The sequence below is a fragment of the Lithobates pipiens genome, unplaced genomic scaffold, assembly GCF_037356315.1.
Source record: "Lithobates pipiens isolate NorthernLeopardFrog02 unplaced genomic scaffold, aLitPip1_a1.2 Scaffold_28, whole genome shotgun sequence".
Lineage (NCBI taxonomy): Eukaryota > Metazoa > Chordata > Amphibia > Anura > Ranidae > Lithobates > Lithobates pipiens.
Window position 1 is genome coordinate 179357528 of NW_027507789.1, and position 14249 is coordinate 179371776.

Consider the following 14249-nt stretch of genomic DNA (forward strand, 5'->3'; position numbering starts at 1 on the left):
CTGATGTAACGCAGGTTTCCGTTACATCAGAGGGGGCGGGGTCACCCACACGTCACTGGGGAACCCCTGGCTCCCTTCACCAGCGTCAGAGGGGGCGGGGTCAGGTGACAGGTGGCCCTGCCCTCCTAATATAAGAAACGTCAGCGCTGGGCTCTCTGCAGTGTCTCCGGAGTGGAGACAGAAGAAGGATGTATGGACAGCGCTGGACTGAGAGATTCCCCGTCGCTGGATATGATAATCCATCGCTGGATAGCAAGAGTGGATTAGCACCGCTGGAATCTTTTTTTTGTTTTTTTCATTTTTAATAAAGGAATTTTTCAAAAGTGTGTTTGTCTTATTTAACCATTTTGACACTTTCTTTGTGAAATGGTAGGGGTACTTTTGTACCCCCTTACCATTTCAAATGGGGGGGCCGGGATCTGGGGGTTCCCTTGTTAAAGGGGGCTTCCAGATTCTGATAAGCCCCCCCGCCCACAGACCCTCACAACCAACGGCCAGGGTTGTGAGGATGAGGCCCTTGTCCTCATCAACATGGGAACAAGGTGCTTTGAGGGGTCACAGACCCCCAAAGCATCCTCCCAATGTTGAGGGTATGTGGCCTGGTACGGTTCAGGAGGGAGGGGGGGCCGCACTCTCGTCCCCCCCTCTTTTCCTGCGGCTTGCCAGGTTGCGTGCTCGGATAAAGGGTCTGATATGGATTTTTAGGGGGACCCCCACGTCAATTTTTTTTAAAATTTGATGCGGGGTTCCCCTTAATATCCATATCAGACCTGAAGGGTCTGGTTATGGATATTTAGGGGGACCCCCACGTCAATTTTTTTTTAAAAATTTGACACGGGGTTCCCCTTAATATCCATGTCAGACCTGAAGGGCCTGGTAATTGAATTTAGGGGAACCCCCACGCCTTTTTTTTTTTTTTTTTTAATCAATGAATGAATGAATTGTCGGCTAATACAGAGAACACTCATTGAGTGTTCTCTGTATTACGGGACCCGACAATAGCCGCAAGTGATTTTAAAAGACTTTTTTTCCTGCACAAATGACACTTTGTGCAGGGACAGTTCTAAGCACCAGAAACATGCGCCCCTTCACAGGCATACTATAGATACCCCCCAGCTACGAAATTTAAAGGAATATTACACTTTTATTGTTTCACTTTAATCATTATTAAAATCACTGCTCCTGAAAAAACGGCCGTTTTTAAAACTTTTTTTTGCATTGATCCATGTCCCCTGGGGCAGGACCCGGGTCCCCAAACACTTTTTAGGACAGTAACCTGCATATTACCCTTTAAAATGAGCACTTTAGATTGTGAACGTTCGAGTCCCATAGACTTTAATAGGGTTCTAAAGTTCACACGAAGTTTAGGTCTGTTCGCAGGTTCTGGTGCGAACCGAACAGGGGGGTGTTCGGCTCATCCCTAGTACCAGACTTGTATGGCGTACTGAAAGCCCCTGGGTGTTCTGGACACTAAAAGCATGCAGCTAGATTTAAGTGCACATATTTATTTAGCGACAGGTTTGTTTTAAAATCACATACTCTACATATGCTTATCACTTTAAAGCATACCTTTCCCTCTTTCACAGCAGCATCCAGATCTGCATGCTGGTATGCAATCATCTTACATTCACTTTTTCTAAGAATTATTGGTTTTTCCACTTCATGTTTTCTTTAAAAGTACTGGTTAGGGCACCCTGGCCTTACAGTTGCATTCTGGGAAGTGCCTGTCACATGTTCCAGGAGACAGATCCAGGGATCTGGCCAGAGTTCCAGGAAGTAAAGAGAGATGGATTCATCTGCCCTTAGTAAAAATGGCCACCATGAGTATAATGGGAAGGACAAGAAAAGTAAGGAATACAAAGAATAAAAAGCCTGAAATTATTTATAAGTATATTTTTTAAATTTTCTTTACTAAAACATCTTTCAAGCTGATCTCCATGTTTCACGTCACTTTAAAAAGTTTGTCTGGACCAAGCTGGTCCAAAGGAACCATCTGCTTTACTAAGAACCCTTTCACACACACACAGTGTGGAGGCGGCGGCGCTAAAGCGCCACTAGTTTTAGCGGTGCTTTACTGTCGTTTCAGAGACGCTTTTCGGTCACTAGCAGTGTGCTTTTAACCCCCGCTAGCGGCCAAATGAAGGGTTAAAAGCACCTGCAAAGCACCGCTGCCAAGGCGCTTCAGCAGCGCTGCCCACTGATCAATGGGCAGGGGCACTTTAGGAGCAGTGTTATACACCTTTCCTACAGCGCTTCAAAGAAGCTGCTTGCAGGACTTTTTTTTTTTACATCCTGCCAGCACAGCGCCCCAGTGTGAAAGCACTCGGGCTTTCACACTGTGACTGCAGATAAGGTGTTTTTCAGGCACTACTTTTAGCGCTAAAGCGCCTGAAAAACCAGTGTCTCTAAGCACTGTATGTACTACATGTAACTTCAGCTACATACACTACACAGTGTGAGACAGACTTCCCGTCTCACACCTGGAACAGCGGAGCCAGCCATTCATAGGCAGCTTTGTATTCTGTGAATGAATACAAAGCTTCCACTGATTGGCCGAGTCTGAGTGTGTGATGTCATCAGCACGCCCATCCCACTCAGCCAGAGGAAGCTTTGTATTCAGTCACAGAATACAAAGCTGCCTATGAATGGCTGAGTGCAGCTCAGACTGAATCTGCATTGTTCCATGTGTGAGATGGGAAGTCTCAGTCTCCCAGCTGGAAACCCAGCACTGTGTACTGTATGTAGCTGAAGTTACATACACTACATACAGTGCTTAGAGCCAGTGCAGCACTAAGTGAAGAAAATTGTTTGTTTGGACCAGCTTGTTCCATACAAACTAAGTGGCATGAAACATGGACATCAGCTTTACAGGTGTCTGTTGTCATTTTTATGAGAAGGGGGGAAGTAACTCTTTAAAAGGCAGCCCATAGATGAGTCAGTTTTTTTTTGCTTAACCAGCGCAGGTTGAACGAAAACAAAACTGACCTGATATCCTCATCCACACATTCAAAGTGGATAGGGGAATCCTCCCTGCTGAGCTATTGTATTCTGATAGCAGGGAGTCAGAATACACCAATCATTGATGCTGTCTATAGCATGCAGCGCTGATCAAGCAGGGAAAATCCAACAGGTTCTCCTCCTCTTCTTGGGTCCCTGGCCCGCATTCCTGGCCCCTTCCTCCTGCAGAGTGGCCCCGATAGCAAGCACCTTGCACCTGACCTGCTACTCTGTGTCCATTCAGACACATAAACATGGCTCGGCCCCTAAGGGAAAGCCCCTGGACAGCCAAGGCTCTCATGCAACATCGCTGGATCGAGATGGGGCTCAGCTAAGTATTAGGCAGGCTGAGGGGGCTGCTGCACACAGAAGGTTTATGTTAATGCATAGAATACATTAAGATTTAAAAAAAAAACCTTCTGCCTTAAGAACCACTTTAAATAGAAAATAAACAGTATAAAAACTTTAAATAAAAAAAAAAAAAAAAAAGACATTTAATTCTATCCAAAATATATTTCTTCCTTTCATCTGGACTTGTAAAGTTCATCAATAGTCTTTGACTCACCTGGGTGGGGTAGTTGACATACTGGAGTGCTGAATTACTGGACACCATGGCCCCTAAATAAGACAATGAACAAGCCGCATAGAGCCAGCTCTGTGTGCGGTCTGGTTTTCCCTTCGAGTCAAAGAAGTGAATCACTGGAAAGAAACACGGACGCAGAATTTAGGGAGCAGCACAATGACAACCCTCCATTTAAAGTACACTGACCACAAAGGCACAAAATACAGGAGATATGGCAACATAAAGATGTGCTAAAACCATGACTGCTTATTGTAAACTGTGGTAAAAACTGTAAATCTGATTAATGGGTACCATCTGGGTAGCCAAATAACCCCTCCATGTTTCCTTGGCACTAATAATTTGGCACACATTTTCATAGGAGCAAGACCCACTATAATAATGACAGCAAATATTCCTAATACTAATTATAATAAAACTTCTTTATTAGGATAGAGCTACACAGGTGACGATTAGGGCCTGTATCATTAACTTACATTCATGTCAGAACTGCCCCTTCCCCTATACAAGTCAATGGGAATGCAAAAGCAGCTTAGGATCAGATCAGCTGCAGGTGAAATGCTGCTGTCAATGAACAGTGAATTAGGGGTTGACCAATATCGTTTTTTCAGGACCGATGCCGATTTTTCTGCTGACTTTCAGGTTGATAGCCGATATCATGTGCAGATAATCTGTATATTTAAAGTTTTTATTTTTAAACTGTATTTTTCTTTTTTTTTTTTTATCATTTTTATTGCTGTCACAAGGAATGTAAACATCCCATGTGACAGTAATAGGCAGTGACAGGTACTCTTTATGGAGGAATCTGAGGTCTACAAGATCCCAAATCCCTCAGCACTTGAAAACTTTCAAAAACACCAAGATCTGCATTTAATACTTTCTATATTTTAAAACTGGCACCTTTAAAGTGGTGTTCCGCCCAAAAAAAACTAATTAAAAGCCAACAGCTACATGTATTGCAGCTAATGGCTTTTAACAATAGGACACTTACCTGTCCTGGAGTCCAGCGATGTCGGCACCACAGCTGATGTTTCCATCAGCTGTTGGGTGTTGCCGCCACCATTGTGGGTAAGGGTACTCAGCAGTGTAACTTTACGGCTTCACGCTGGGAACCTTACTGCGCATGCGGAAGGCCCTGCTCCTCTCTCCTACTGGCCCAGCGACGGAGAGAAAAGGAGGGAGGAGGGGGCCCTGCATCGATGTCAGAGGCTGCGGCGTGGACTCCTGGAAGTGGGAACAGGATACTCGTCAAAGACAAGTATCCTGTCCCCCACGAAAGGTGCCAATTGTGGCACCGGAGGGGGAGAGGAGACAAATGAGCGCAAGTTACACCTTTGGGTGGAACTCCGCTTTAAGGCTCCAGTAAATAGGAAGAGATGTCATGACATCGCTCCGAGTTACTAGATCCGAGACTCGATCAAAGTCGATTCTGGCTTTTTTCAGGTCACTGGCCAGCAGGGGGGACGTGCCTTCTGGCCGATCAGGCCTCCTGATGGGACGGGAGACCCAGGCGAAGTGGCGGAAGGAGGGGGGGGGGGGGGGCATGCATGTAATAACAGCTGAGTGGCTGATTAGCCACACTGAAAATTATTAAATTGTAAGGGGTGTTATGAGAGGTTATTAAAATAAAAAACAGCATATAGAAATAATGCCATATTTCATATGCCATCAACTGTGTCTAACAGTTGCAAAACTAAAACCTTGAGAAGGAAGGGGGAGAGAGAACTTCTATGAAAGTTGTGTCTGGGTGTTGGGTGAAGGATTCGGGCACATTTCAACATTGCAAGCAAGTTAGTCAAAAAGCCTCCAAAATCAATAGGATACCATCGTCCCAATACGTATATAAGAAAAAACTGGGCATATAGCTCAGAACAACCAAGAGGAAACAGCCTCAAAGAGATAAATTTCCAATTGGTTCAGTGGGAACAGGGACTATTGCGGTATCAGAAAATATTGTGAAACAATCGTTAAAACACAATTACATTTTATTATAATTTAATCCATATAACAGATAATACAAAGACATTGCTGTAGCAGAACCACATTATTAAATCCAATCACAGGACCCAATTGGTTCACGTTCTAAACAATTAAATGTTTTACGGAGATACAGGGATGACGCATAAATCCGACCGGTTTCGCGGTACTAAGAACACCGCTTCCTCAGGGAACGTCACTTTTAAACAATCTAGTATGAAAAATATATATGTAAGTATACAATAATATCATACAAAATATCAGGGAGTTTTTTACAGAAAAAAGGAAATAACAATAACAGCAGTAGTGAATAAACAATACATCAGCATTACATTAGAAAAAAACAAAACAGTGTTGGATCATAACTCACCCCTGGAGCTCCCAACCCACAGCACACGAGCGACCTATTTCGAGACACCCTCAGAACAGGGTGCCCCCCCTAAGGGCGGACACGGGGGGCAAGGTGGAGAGACTCAGAGCAGCGCAAACAGGGACTGAAAAAATAATGATGCAATGGTCCGTTTAAATGGTGTTCAATAAAGAGGGATAAATATATCAGAGACCATGGGCTGGTAAAATAGAGCAGTATAGGGGAATAAGTGAAGAGATGAATAGATAAGATCTCTCATGTTGACAGAAGGCACCCAGTGAGCCATGGTCAATGAAAGCAGTGTGCACCTCAGAGGATTATTGTTGTTTAAACGGAAAACATACCCCAAATACATTGGATAGTTAGATCAAAAACTTCTAAGGTATCACCAAATTTTCTATAAGGGATGTCCAGAAATTCAATTACAGATCTTTCCTGGTTCAGAATAAAAGGTAAGCATAGTTAGTCAAAGACCAAGCATCTAAACAGACCAGGAAAGAAAGTGCATGTAACTGAAGTATATGTAGAGTCAAAATGAAGGGACAATACCTGAAGCTCAAAGGTCCTACGCATTGCTCGTCTCCACACAGGCAGCGCTCTGAAGATTTAAATCTCGAGCGCGCCATTTAAACCCCCAACCCGGAAGTGTTCAGGGCACAGTGGTGTGCTCCTTAATCCTGTCCCCGCATCACGGCGCATGCGCGGATGTACTCGTGCGCACGGCCAACATATTCCCCATGAATGAAAGACCAGGGGGAATGTCTAGGGGCGTGGCTGGGCGGGGATTTGTGTGACACATAATCCCCGTTCACCATCGCCTCAACTAAGCAGGGATCAGTCCGGGTCAGGCAGCCTGCGCATTGTATTGCGCTCCCATGTAACGCTGCAGAGGATATCCGCAGTGAAATGGGAGGTGTGAAAATCACACCAGGGTGCCACACGTCCGCCCGAGGGGGGGAGAACAAACTCCTCAGGTCTATCCAGCTGCGGGGCACGGAAGAACCAATAGGGGAAAACATAGCAGAGTCATGATCCAAGACTGTAGTACAAAGTTAGCTGCTGTGAATGGACTGGGGAGTGTCACAATGCCGCGGACCCCCGTCACCAAGCGGGGCGGCAACAAAGGCCACCCTCACCCGGTGGCTCAGGCCGGCCGCAGGTGACAGTCGCCAGACCAAGCCAGCCAACATACAAAGAAATGTATATATAAAAGTCCGAAAAGGACCGTCCTCAGAATAGCACCTGAATCATATAGGTTCCGCATTTAAAGGGGAACCAACTTTTTCTTTAATAAATATGAAAGTTACTAAATAGTGATATAATATCACAAAATCAGTATAACCAAGCGAGTATTAGCGTCTGGTGGTAAAGAATTCTTAATACTAGGAACGACAGGAGGGGGGGGGAAAAAGGGGAGTAAGCGTAAGAAAAACGTAAAAATGAAACAGAAAAAAGGAAGGAAAGAAAAAGGGAAAAGGTAAGGGGAGGGCTAATGTCACTTCCCTCACAGAAACCCTCTTCAGTCCAGTGCCCTCACACCAAATGCAAGGTTTCTAGGGCATTACCTGCATTTTTTAAAAAAGGGGGAAAAAAAGGGGGAAAAAATGTACAATGTACATGTACAACATGTAACATATTTAAAGAAAACATTTGTAGGAATGGGCTTCATTTAGGCCAGGAGGGGTGAGAGCATTCAGCCGCTCTATCCATAATGCTTCGCGTCTCAAAATGGCCTGATCCCAATTACCCCCTCTGGGGTCCTGTGGGATAACTTCAAGGACAAAGAATTTTACTAGATCAAATTGAAATTTGTGGTGTATACCCACATGGCGACCTACCGTGGTCATTTTCCCATTAGTCGAATAGTAGAGATGGTCACCCAAGCGCTGGCGTAATTCCCTGATGGTCTTCCCTACATAGAATGCTTGGCAGGCGCAGACCATCAGGTAAACCAGCCCTCGGGTGCCGCAATCGGCGTGATGTAAAGGCCGAAACATCTCCCCATTCGGTAATATTGTAACTCCTCCTTCTTGAATCCATGGGCATTTAGAGCATTGGCCACATCTATAAGTGCCTCTGGGTCCCTCCAAGGATCCAGAGGGCATTTGATAGTGACTTTTTGTTAATTTATCACGGAGAGAGGTGGCTTTTTTAAAAACTAATTCTGGGGTAGATTTAACATAGTTTCCTAATATGTGATGTTCAGTCAGTAAGTGCCAATGTTGGGACAAAATATGCCGAAGTTGTTGGTGGTGAGCAGAGTATTTTGTTATTATTTTAGTGGTGGGGGGCTGTTGTATACGGGCAGGGCCATAGAGCAGTGACTGGCGACTACGGGAAGAGGCTTTATTAAAGGCCTTTCTAAGATTAGTGGGGCTGTAGCCTCTAACTAACAAACGGTCCCGCAATAGATTGGCCTGTCTGTGAAAATCCCCGTCCTCAGAGCAGTTCCGCCTCAACCTCAAATATTGGGCAAAGGGGATACTGCGAACTAGAGGGCGGGGATGTGCACTAGAGGCATATAGAATCGTATTTCCAGCGGTAGGTTTACGGTAAAGGTCTGTGGTAAGAGAGCCCGAGGGATGTTTCAAGATATTTAAATCTAAAAATGAAATGTTGTTGTTGTCCGCCATAAAGGTGAATTGTAAATTAAATTGGTTTATATTAAGAACCTTGATGAAACTATCAAGGTCCGATCTGGTACCGGACCACACAATAAATAGGTCATCGATGTAACGGTACCAGCACAGGACAGAATCCAGAAATGGTTGCAAGGTATCCTCCCCAAAGATAAACCTTTCCCACGCACCTAGGTAGAGATTAGCATACGAGGGAGCACAGGAGGTGCCCATGGCCACCCCCTGCTTTTGTAGAAATAACTGATCATTAAATAAAAAATAATTCCTCGTAAGGATAAATTTAAGCAATTTCAAAATAAAACAGTTGAGTGGCCAGGAGGCAGAGACCTGCTCCATTAAGAAAGATTCAACCATCCTGACGCCCTGCTCGTGGGGGATGCTCGAGTAAAGAGCCTCGACATCAACTGCCACGAGCAGGGCATCAGGAGGGATCTGGATACCCTCGATGTGCCTCAACAGATCCGTTGTATCTTTGATGTAGGACGGTAATCCTACAACGTGAGGCATAAGGAAGGTGTCCACGAAACGGCTAGCATTTTCCGTCAAAGAACCCAGGCCTGATACAATGGGTCGGCCTGGGGGAGTTTGTAGATTCTTATGGGTTTTTGGTAGGGTATAAAAGGTTGGGGTACGTGGGGTCACAATATTGATATATTTTAAAGTTACCTCATCAATGAGGCCCTCATTATGTGCACCCATTATCAGTTGGCGAAATTCTAGAGTGAAAGATTCAATCAAAGAAGAATCGATAGGGGAGTACCAAGATGTGTTGTGTAGCACCAAGTAACACATTGTTTGGTACTGTAGATGTGTCATGAGAACTAGGTTACCACCCTTATCAGATTGTTTGATGATTAAATCTGGGTGTTTTTGAAGTGTCCTGATTGCCAATTTTTGTCGAGGAGTTAAATTGGACGGCTGATCCGCCCATTTATATTTCTTAAGAGATTTGATAGACTCATGTAGAAAAGCCCAGATGGCAGGGCAAGTCATCAAATCTGGAAATGCGCGAGACTTGGCTTTAAGTGTTTGTTTCTTCTGTTTAGGCCCAGATGGGTCTGATAGCTCGGGTCCCTGACCAGAAGGCAGGGGATTTAGTCCCAAGGTATTCACAGTGTCCTCATCTGTGGCACAGGCACCCTCATCATAGAGGAGCATCAGGTCACGTAAGGCCCTGAACTCTTCCATGGTGAAACTTTTGGTACGCTCGGCTAGTTCTTTTTCTAGATTTAGTTTTTTACGTTCAGGATCATAAATGAATTTGTAAGTGAGATTGCGAGCGAATAAGTATAGATCTTTAATTGTTTCAAAAATGTCTATGGGTTCAGATGGACAAAAGCCAAGGCCGAGTTGTAAAACATATTCCTCCTCTAATGTTAATGTGATTGACGTCAAATTAATGATGTTTAATGAAGATGCCTGATCAAGGTGTGTTTCATTACTATTGGGAGGGTACTTAGGGTTTAGGTTTTGTGTACAAAGGCGTCTAGACTGCCTTTTCTGCTGCCTTCTGGATGGGTTGAGGTTAAAAGGTTGGAGGGAAAAAGGGACTGGATTTGGGGTTGCAAGAGTTTTGGAATTACACTGTGTAATGTGGGGGCCGCTGTATCTGATTTGTTAGAGGAAGAAGAAGGAACTGTTGTACGTATGGCCTGTGAGGCTTTGGCCGATTTCCCCAATTTTCTGTCTTTTTTAGGATCTTTATGGGGGTGCCCGTTTCCAGTGAGTGATCTCTTACGTGGGAGGGTGGGGCCGTAAGACTGAGTATATTGAGATAGGGACTGTGATGATAGAGAGGATAAGGAAGAATCTGATTCGGATAATTCCATTGGTGGTCTAATTAGGGGTTGGCGAGCGTATGCAGGATTTCTCCTGTTATAGGCTCGACCAGCCCATTTATATGCATAGCCGTCAAGGAAGGCTTGTTTATCCAATGAGAATTTACCTTGTTTTTTAAAAATGATTTCCTTATTTAATATCTCTAAACGGTCTCTAAGTTCCTTCCATTTTTCCGAGAAGGTAGTGGAAGTAGTGATATCCGGATATTGCTGTAGTAATCTATCTATTTCTTCATCTAATAAGGACATATCATTCGAGTGCTGGGCCATCAATTGCTTCATTAGTTCTATGCTACATGAGGTCAGGGTCTCTTCCCAGATTTTTTTAAAATCAGTACTGGGATCTTTTAAAGTAGGAAATACTTGTATCCGAAGGCCCAAAGGGCATATCTTTTCCTGCACATAGAGTTTGAAATATTGCATGTGCCAATGAAGATGGGATTTTCTTTTTAACAACTTAAATATTTTTTCCAAAAAGATTTTGATATCATCATCAAATTTATGACTAGTTAAACACTCAGCCTGTAAAGTGGACATGAAATCACCCCAGCTTGATCCTAAAACATCCATAGTATCAAAAGGATAATGAAATGATCGACTTGTACTCACCAGAACGCTGTACCCAAAGGATATACAGAAAAGCAAAAACAGACAAGGAGAAAAACAAGATAACTATAAGTCATTAATAAAGATTCAGGTTATAGTCTGAAGGACGAAAAATCTATATCATTAAACAGTTTATACCTTAAACAATTGTTGTAAGTGAGGCATACAAGAAAGTTTGGATCCCACAATCCAGGTGTGTTATCCACCCTAATATTGATAGTTAGTCAAAAAGCCTCCAAAATCAATAGGATACCATCGTCCCAATACGTATATAAGAAAAAACTGGGCATATAGCTCAGAACAACCAAGAGGAAACAGCCTCAAAGAGATAAATTTCCAATTGGTTCAGTGGGAACAGGGACTATTGCGGTATCAGAAAATATTGTGAAACAATCGTTAAAACACAATTACATTTTATTATAATTTAATCCATATAACAGATAATACAAAGACATTGCTGTAGCAGAACCACATTATTAAATCCAATCACAGGACCCAATTGGTTCACGTTCTAAACAATTAAATGTTTTACGGAGATACAGGGATGACGCATAAATCCGACCGGTTTCGCGGTACTAAGAACACCGCTTCCTCAGGGAACGTCACTTTTAAACAATCTAGTATGAAAAATATATATGTAAGTATACAATAATATCATACAAAATATCAGGGAGTTTTTTACAGAAAAAAGGAAATAACAATAACAGCAGTAGTGAATAAACAATACATCAGCATTACATTAGAAAAAAACAAAACAGTGTTGGATCATAACTCACCCCTGGAGCTCCCAACCCACAGCACACGAGCGACCTATTTCGAGACACCCTCAGAACAGGGTGCCCCCCCTAAGGGCGGACACGGGGGGCAAGGTGGAGAGACTCAGAGCAGCGCAAACAGGGACTGAAAAAATAATGATGCAATGGTCCGTTTAAATGGTGTTCAATAAAGAGGGATAAATATATCAGAGACCATGGGCTGGTAAAATAGAGCAGTATAGGGGAATAAGTGAAGAGATGAATAGATAAGATCTCTCATGTTGACAGAAGGCACCCAGTGAGCCATGGTCAATGAAAGCAGTGTGCACCTCAGAGGATTATTGTTGTTTAAACGGAAAACATACCCCAAATACATTGGATAGTTAGATCAAAAACTTCTAAGGTATCACCAAATTTTCTATAAGGGATGTCCAGAAATTCAATTACAGATCTTTCCTGGTTCAGAATAAAAGGTAAGCATAGTTAGTCAAAGACCAAGCATCTAAACAGACCAGGAAAGAAAGTGCATGTAACTGAAGTATATGTAGAGTCAAAATGAAGGGACAATACCTGAAGCTCAAAGGTCCTACGCATTGCTCGTCTCCACACAGGCAGCGCTCTGAAGATTTAAATCTCGAGCGCGCCATTTAAACCCCCAACCCGGAAGTGTTCAGGGCACAGTGGTGTGCTCCTTAATCCTGTCCCCGCATCACGGCGCATGCGCGGATGTACTCGTGCGCACGGCCAACATATTCCCCATGAATGAAAGACCAGGGGGAATGTCTAGGGGCGTGGCTGGGCGGGGATTTGTGTGACACATAATCCCCGTTCACCATCGCCTCAACTAAGCAGGGATCAGTCCGGGTCAGGCAGCCTGCGCATTGTATTGCGCTCCCATGTAACGCTGCAGAGGATATCCGCAGTGAAATGGGAGGTGTGAAAATCACACCAGGGTGCCACACGTCCGCCCGAGGGGGGGAGAACAAACTCCTCAGGTCTATCCAGCTGCGGGGCACGGAAGAACCAATAGGGGAAAACATAGCAGAGTCATGATCCAAGACTGTAGTACAAAGTTAGCTGCTGTGAATGGACTGGGGAGTGTCACAATGCCGCGGACCCCCGTCACCAAGCGGGGCGGCAACAAAGGCCACCCTCACCCGGTGGCTCAGGCCGGCCGCAGGTGACAGTCGCCAGACCAAGCCAGCCAACATACAAAGAAATGTATATATAAAAGTCCGAAAAGGACCGTCCTCAGAATAGCACCTGAATCATATAGGTTCCGCATTTAAAGGGGAACCAACTTTTTCTTTAATAAATATGAAAGTTACTAAATAGTGATATAATATCACAAAATCAGTATAACCAAGCGAGTATTAGCGTCTGGTGGTAAAGAATTCTTAATACTAGGAACGACAGGAGGGGGGGGGAAAAAGGGGAGTAAGCGTAAGAAAAACGTAAAAATGAAACTGTCGTTCCTAGTATTAAGAATTCTTTACCACCAGACGCTAATACTCGCTTGGTTATACTGATTTTGTGATATTATATCACTATTTAGTAACTTTCATATTTATTAAAGAAAAAGTTGGTTCCCCTTTAAATGCGGAACCTATATGATTCAGGTGCTATTCTGAGGACGGTCCTTTTCGGACTTTTATATATACATTTCTTTGTATGTTGGCTGGCTTGGTCTGGCGACTGTCACCTGCGGCCGGCCTGAGCCACCGGGTGAGGGTGGCCTTTGTTGCCGCCCCGCTTGGTGACGGGGGTCCGCGGCATTGTGACACTCCCCAGTCCATTCACAGCAGCTAACTTTGTACTACAGTCTTGGATCATGACTCTGCTATGTTTTCCCCTATTGGTTCTTCCGTGCCCCGCAGCTGGATAGACCTGAGGAGTTTGTTCTCCCCCCCTCGGGCGGACGTGTGGCACCCTGGTGTGATTTTCACACCTCCCATTTCACTGCGGATATCCTCTGCAGCGTTACATGGGAGCGCAATACAATGCGCAGGCTGCCTGACCCGGACTGATCCCTGCTTAGTTGAGGCGATGGTGAACGGGGATTATGTGTCACACAAATCCCCGCCCAGCCACGCCCCTAGACATTCCCCCTGGTCTTTCATTCATGGGGAATATGTTGGCCGTGCGCACGAGTACATCCGCGCATGCGCCGTGATGCGGGGACAGGATTAAGGAGCACACCACTGTGCCCTGAACACTTCCGGGTTGGGGGTTTAAATGGCGCGCTCGAGATTTAAATCTTCAGAGCGCTGCCTGTGTGGAGACGAGCAATGCGTAGGACCTTTGAGCTTCAGGTATTGTCCCTTCATTTTGACTCTACATATACTTCAGTTACATGCACTTTCTTTCCTGGTCTGTTTAGATGCTTGGTCTTTGACTAACTATGCTTACCTTTTATTCTGAACCAGGAAAGATCTGTAATTGAATTTCTGGACATCCCTTATAGAAAATTTGGTGATACCTTAGAAG

The 14249-nt window shown here is 44.3% G+C and overlaps 1 protein-coding gene across 1 annotated transcript in view; it reads right to left on the bottom strand.

Annotated features, from left to right (window-relative positions):
- SLC35B1 (solute carrier family 35 member B1) overlaps nucleotides 1-14249 on the bottom strand; it is a 67080-nt gene that overhangs the window by 27554 nt on the left and 25277 nt on the right. The window contains exon 4 of the mRNA XM_077459994.1: nucleotides 3563-3696. Coding sequence (XP_077316120.1) covers nucleotides 3563-3696 — 134 coding nt within the window. The remainder of the gene's footprint in view (nucleotides 1-3562; nucleotides 3697-14249) is intronic.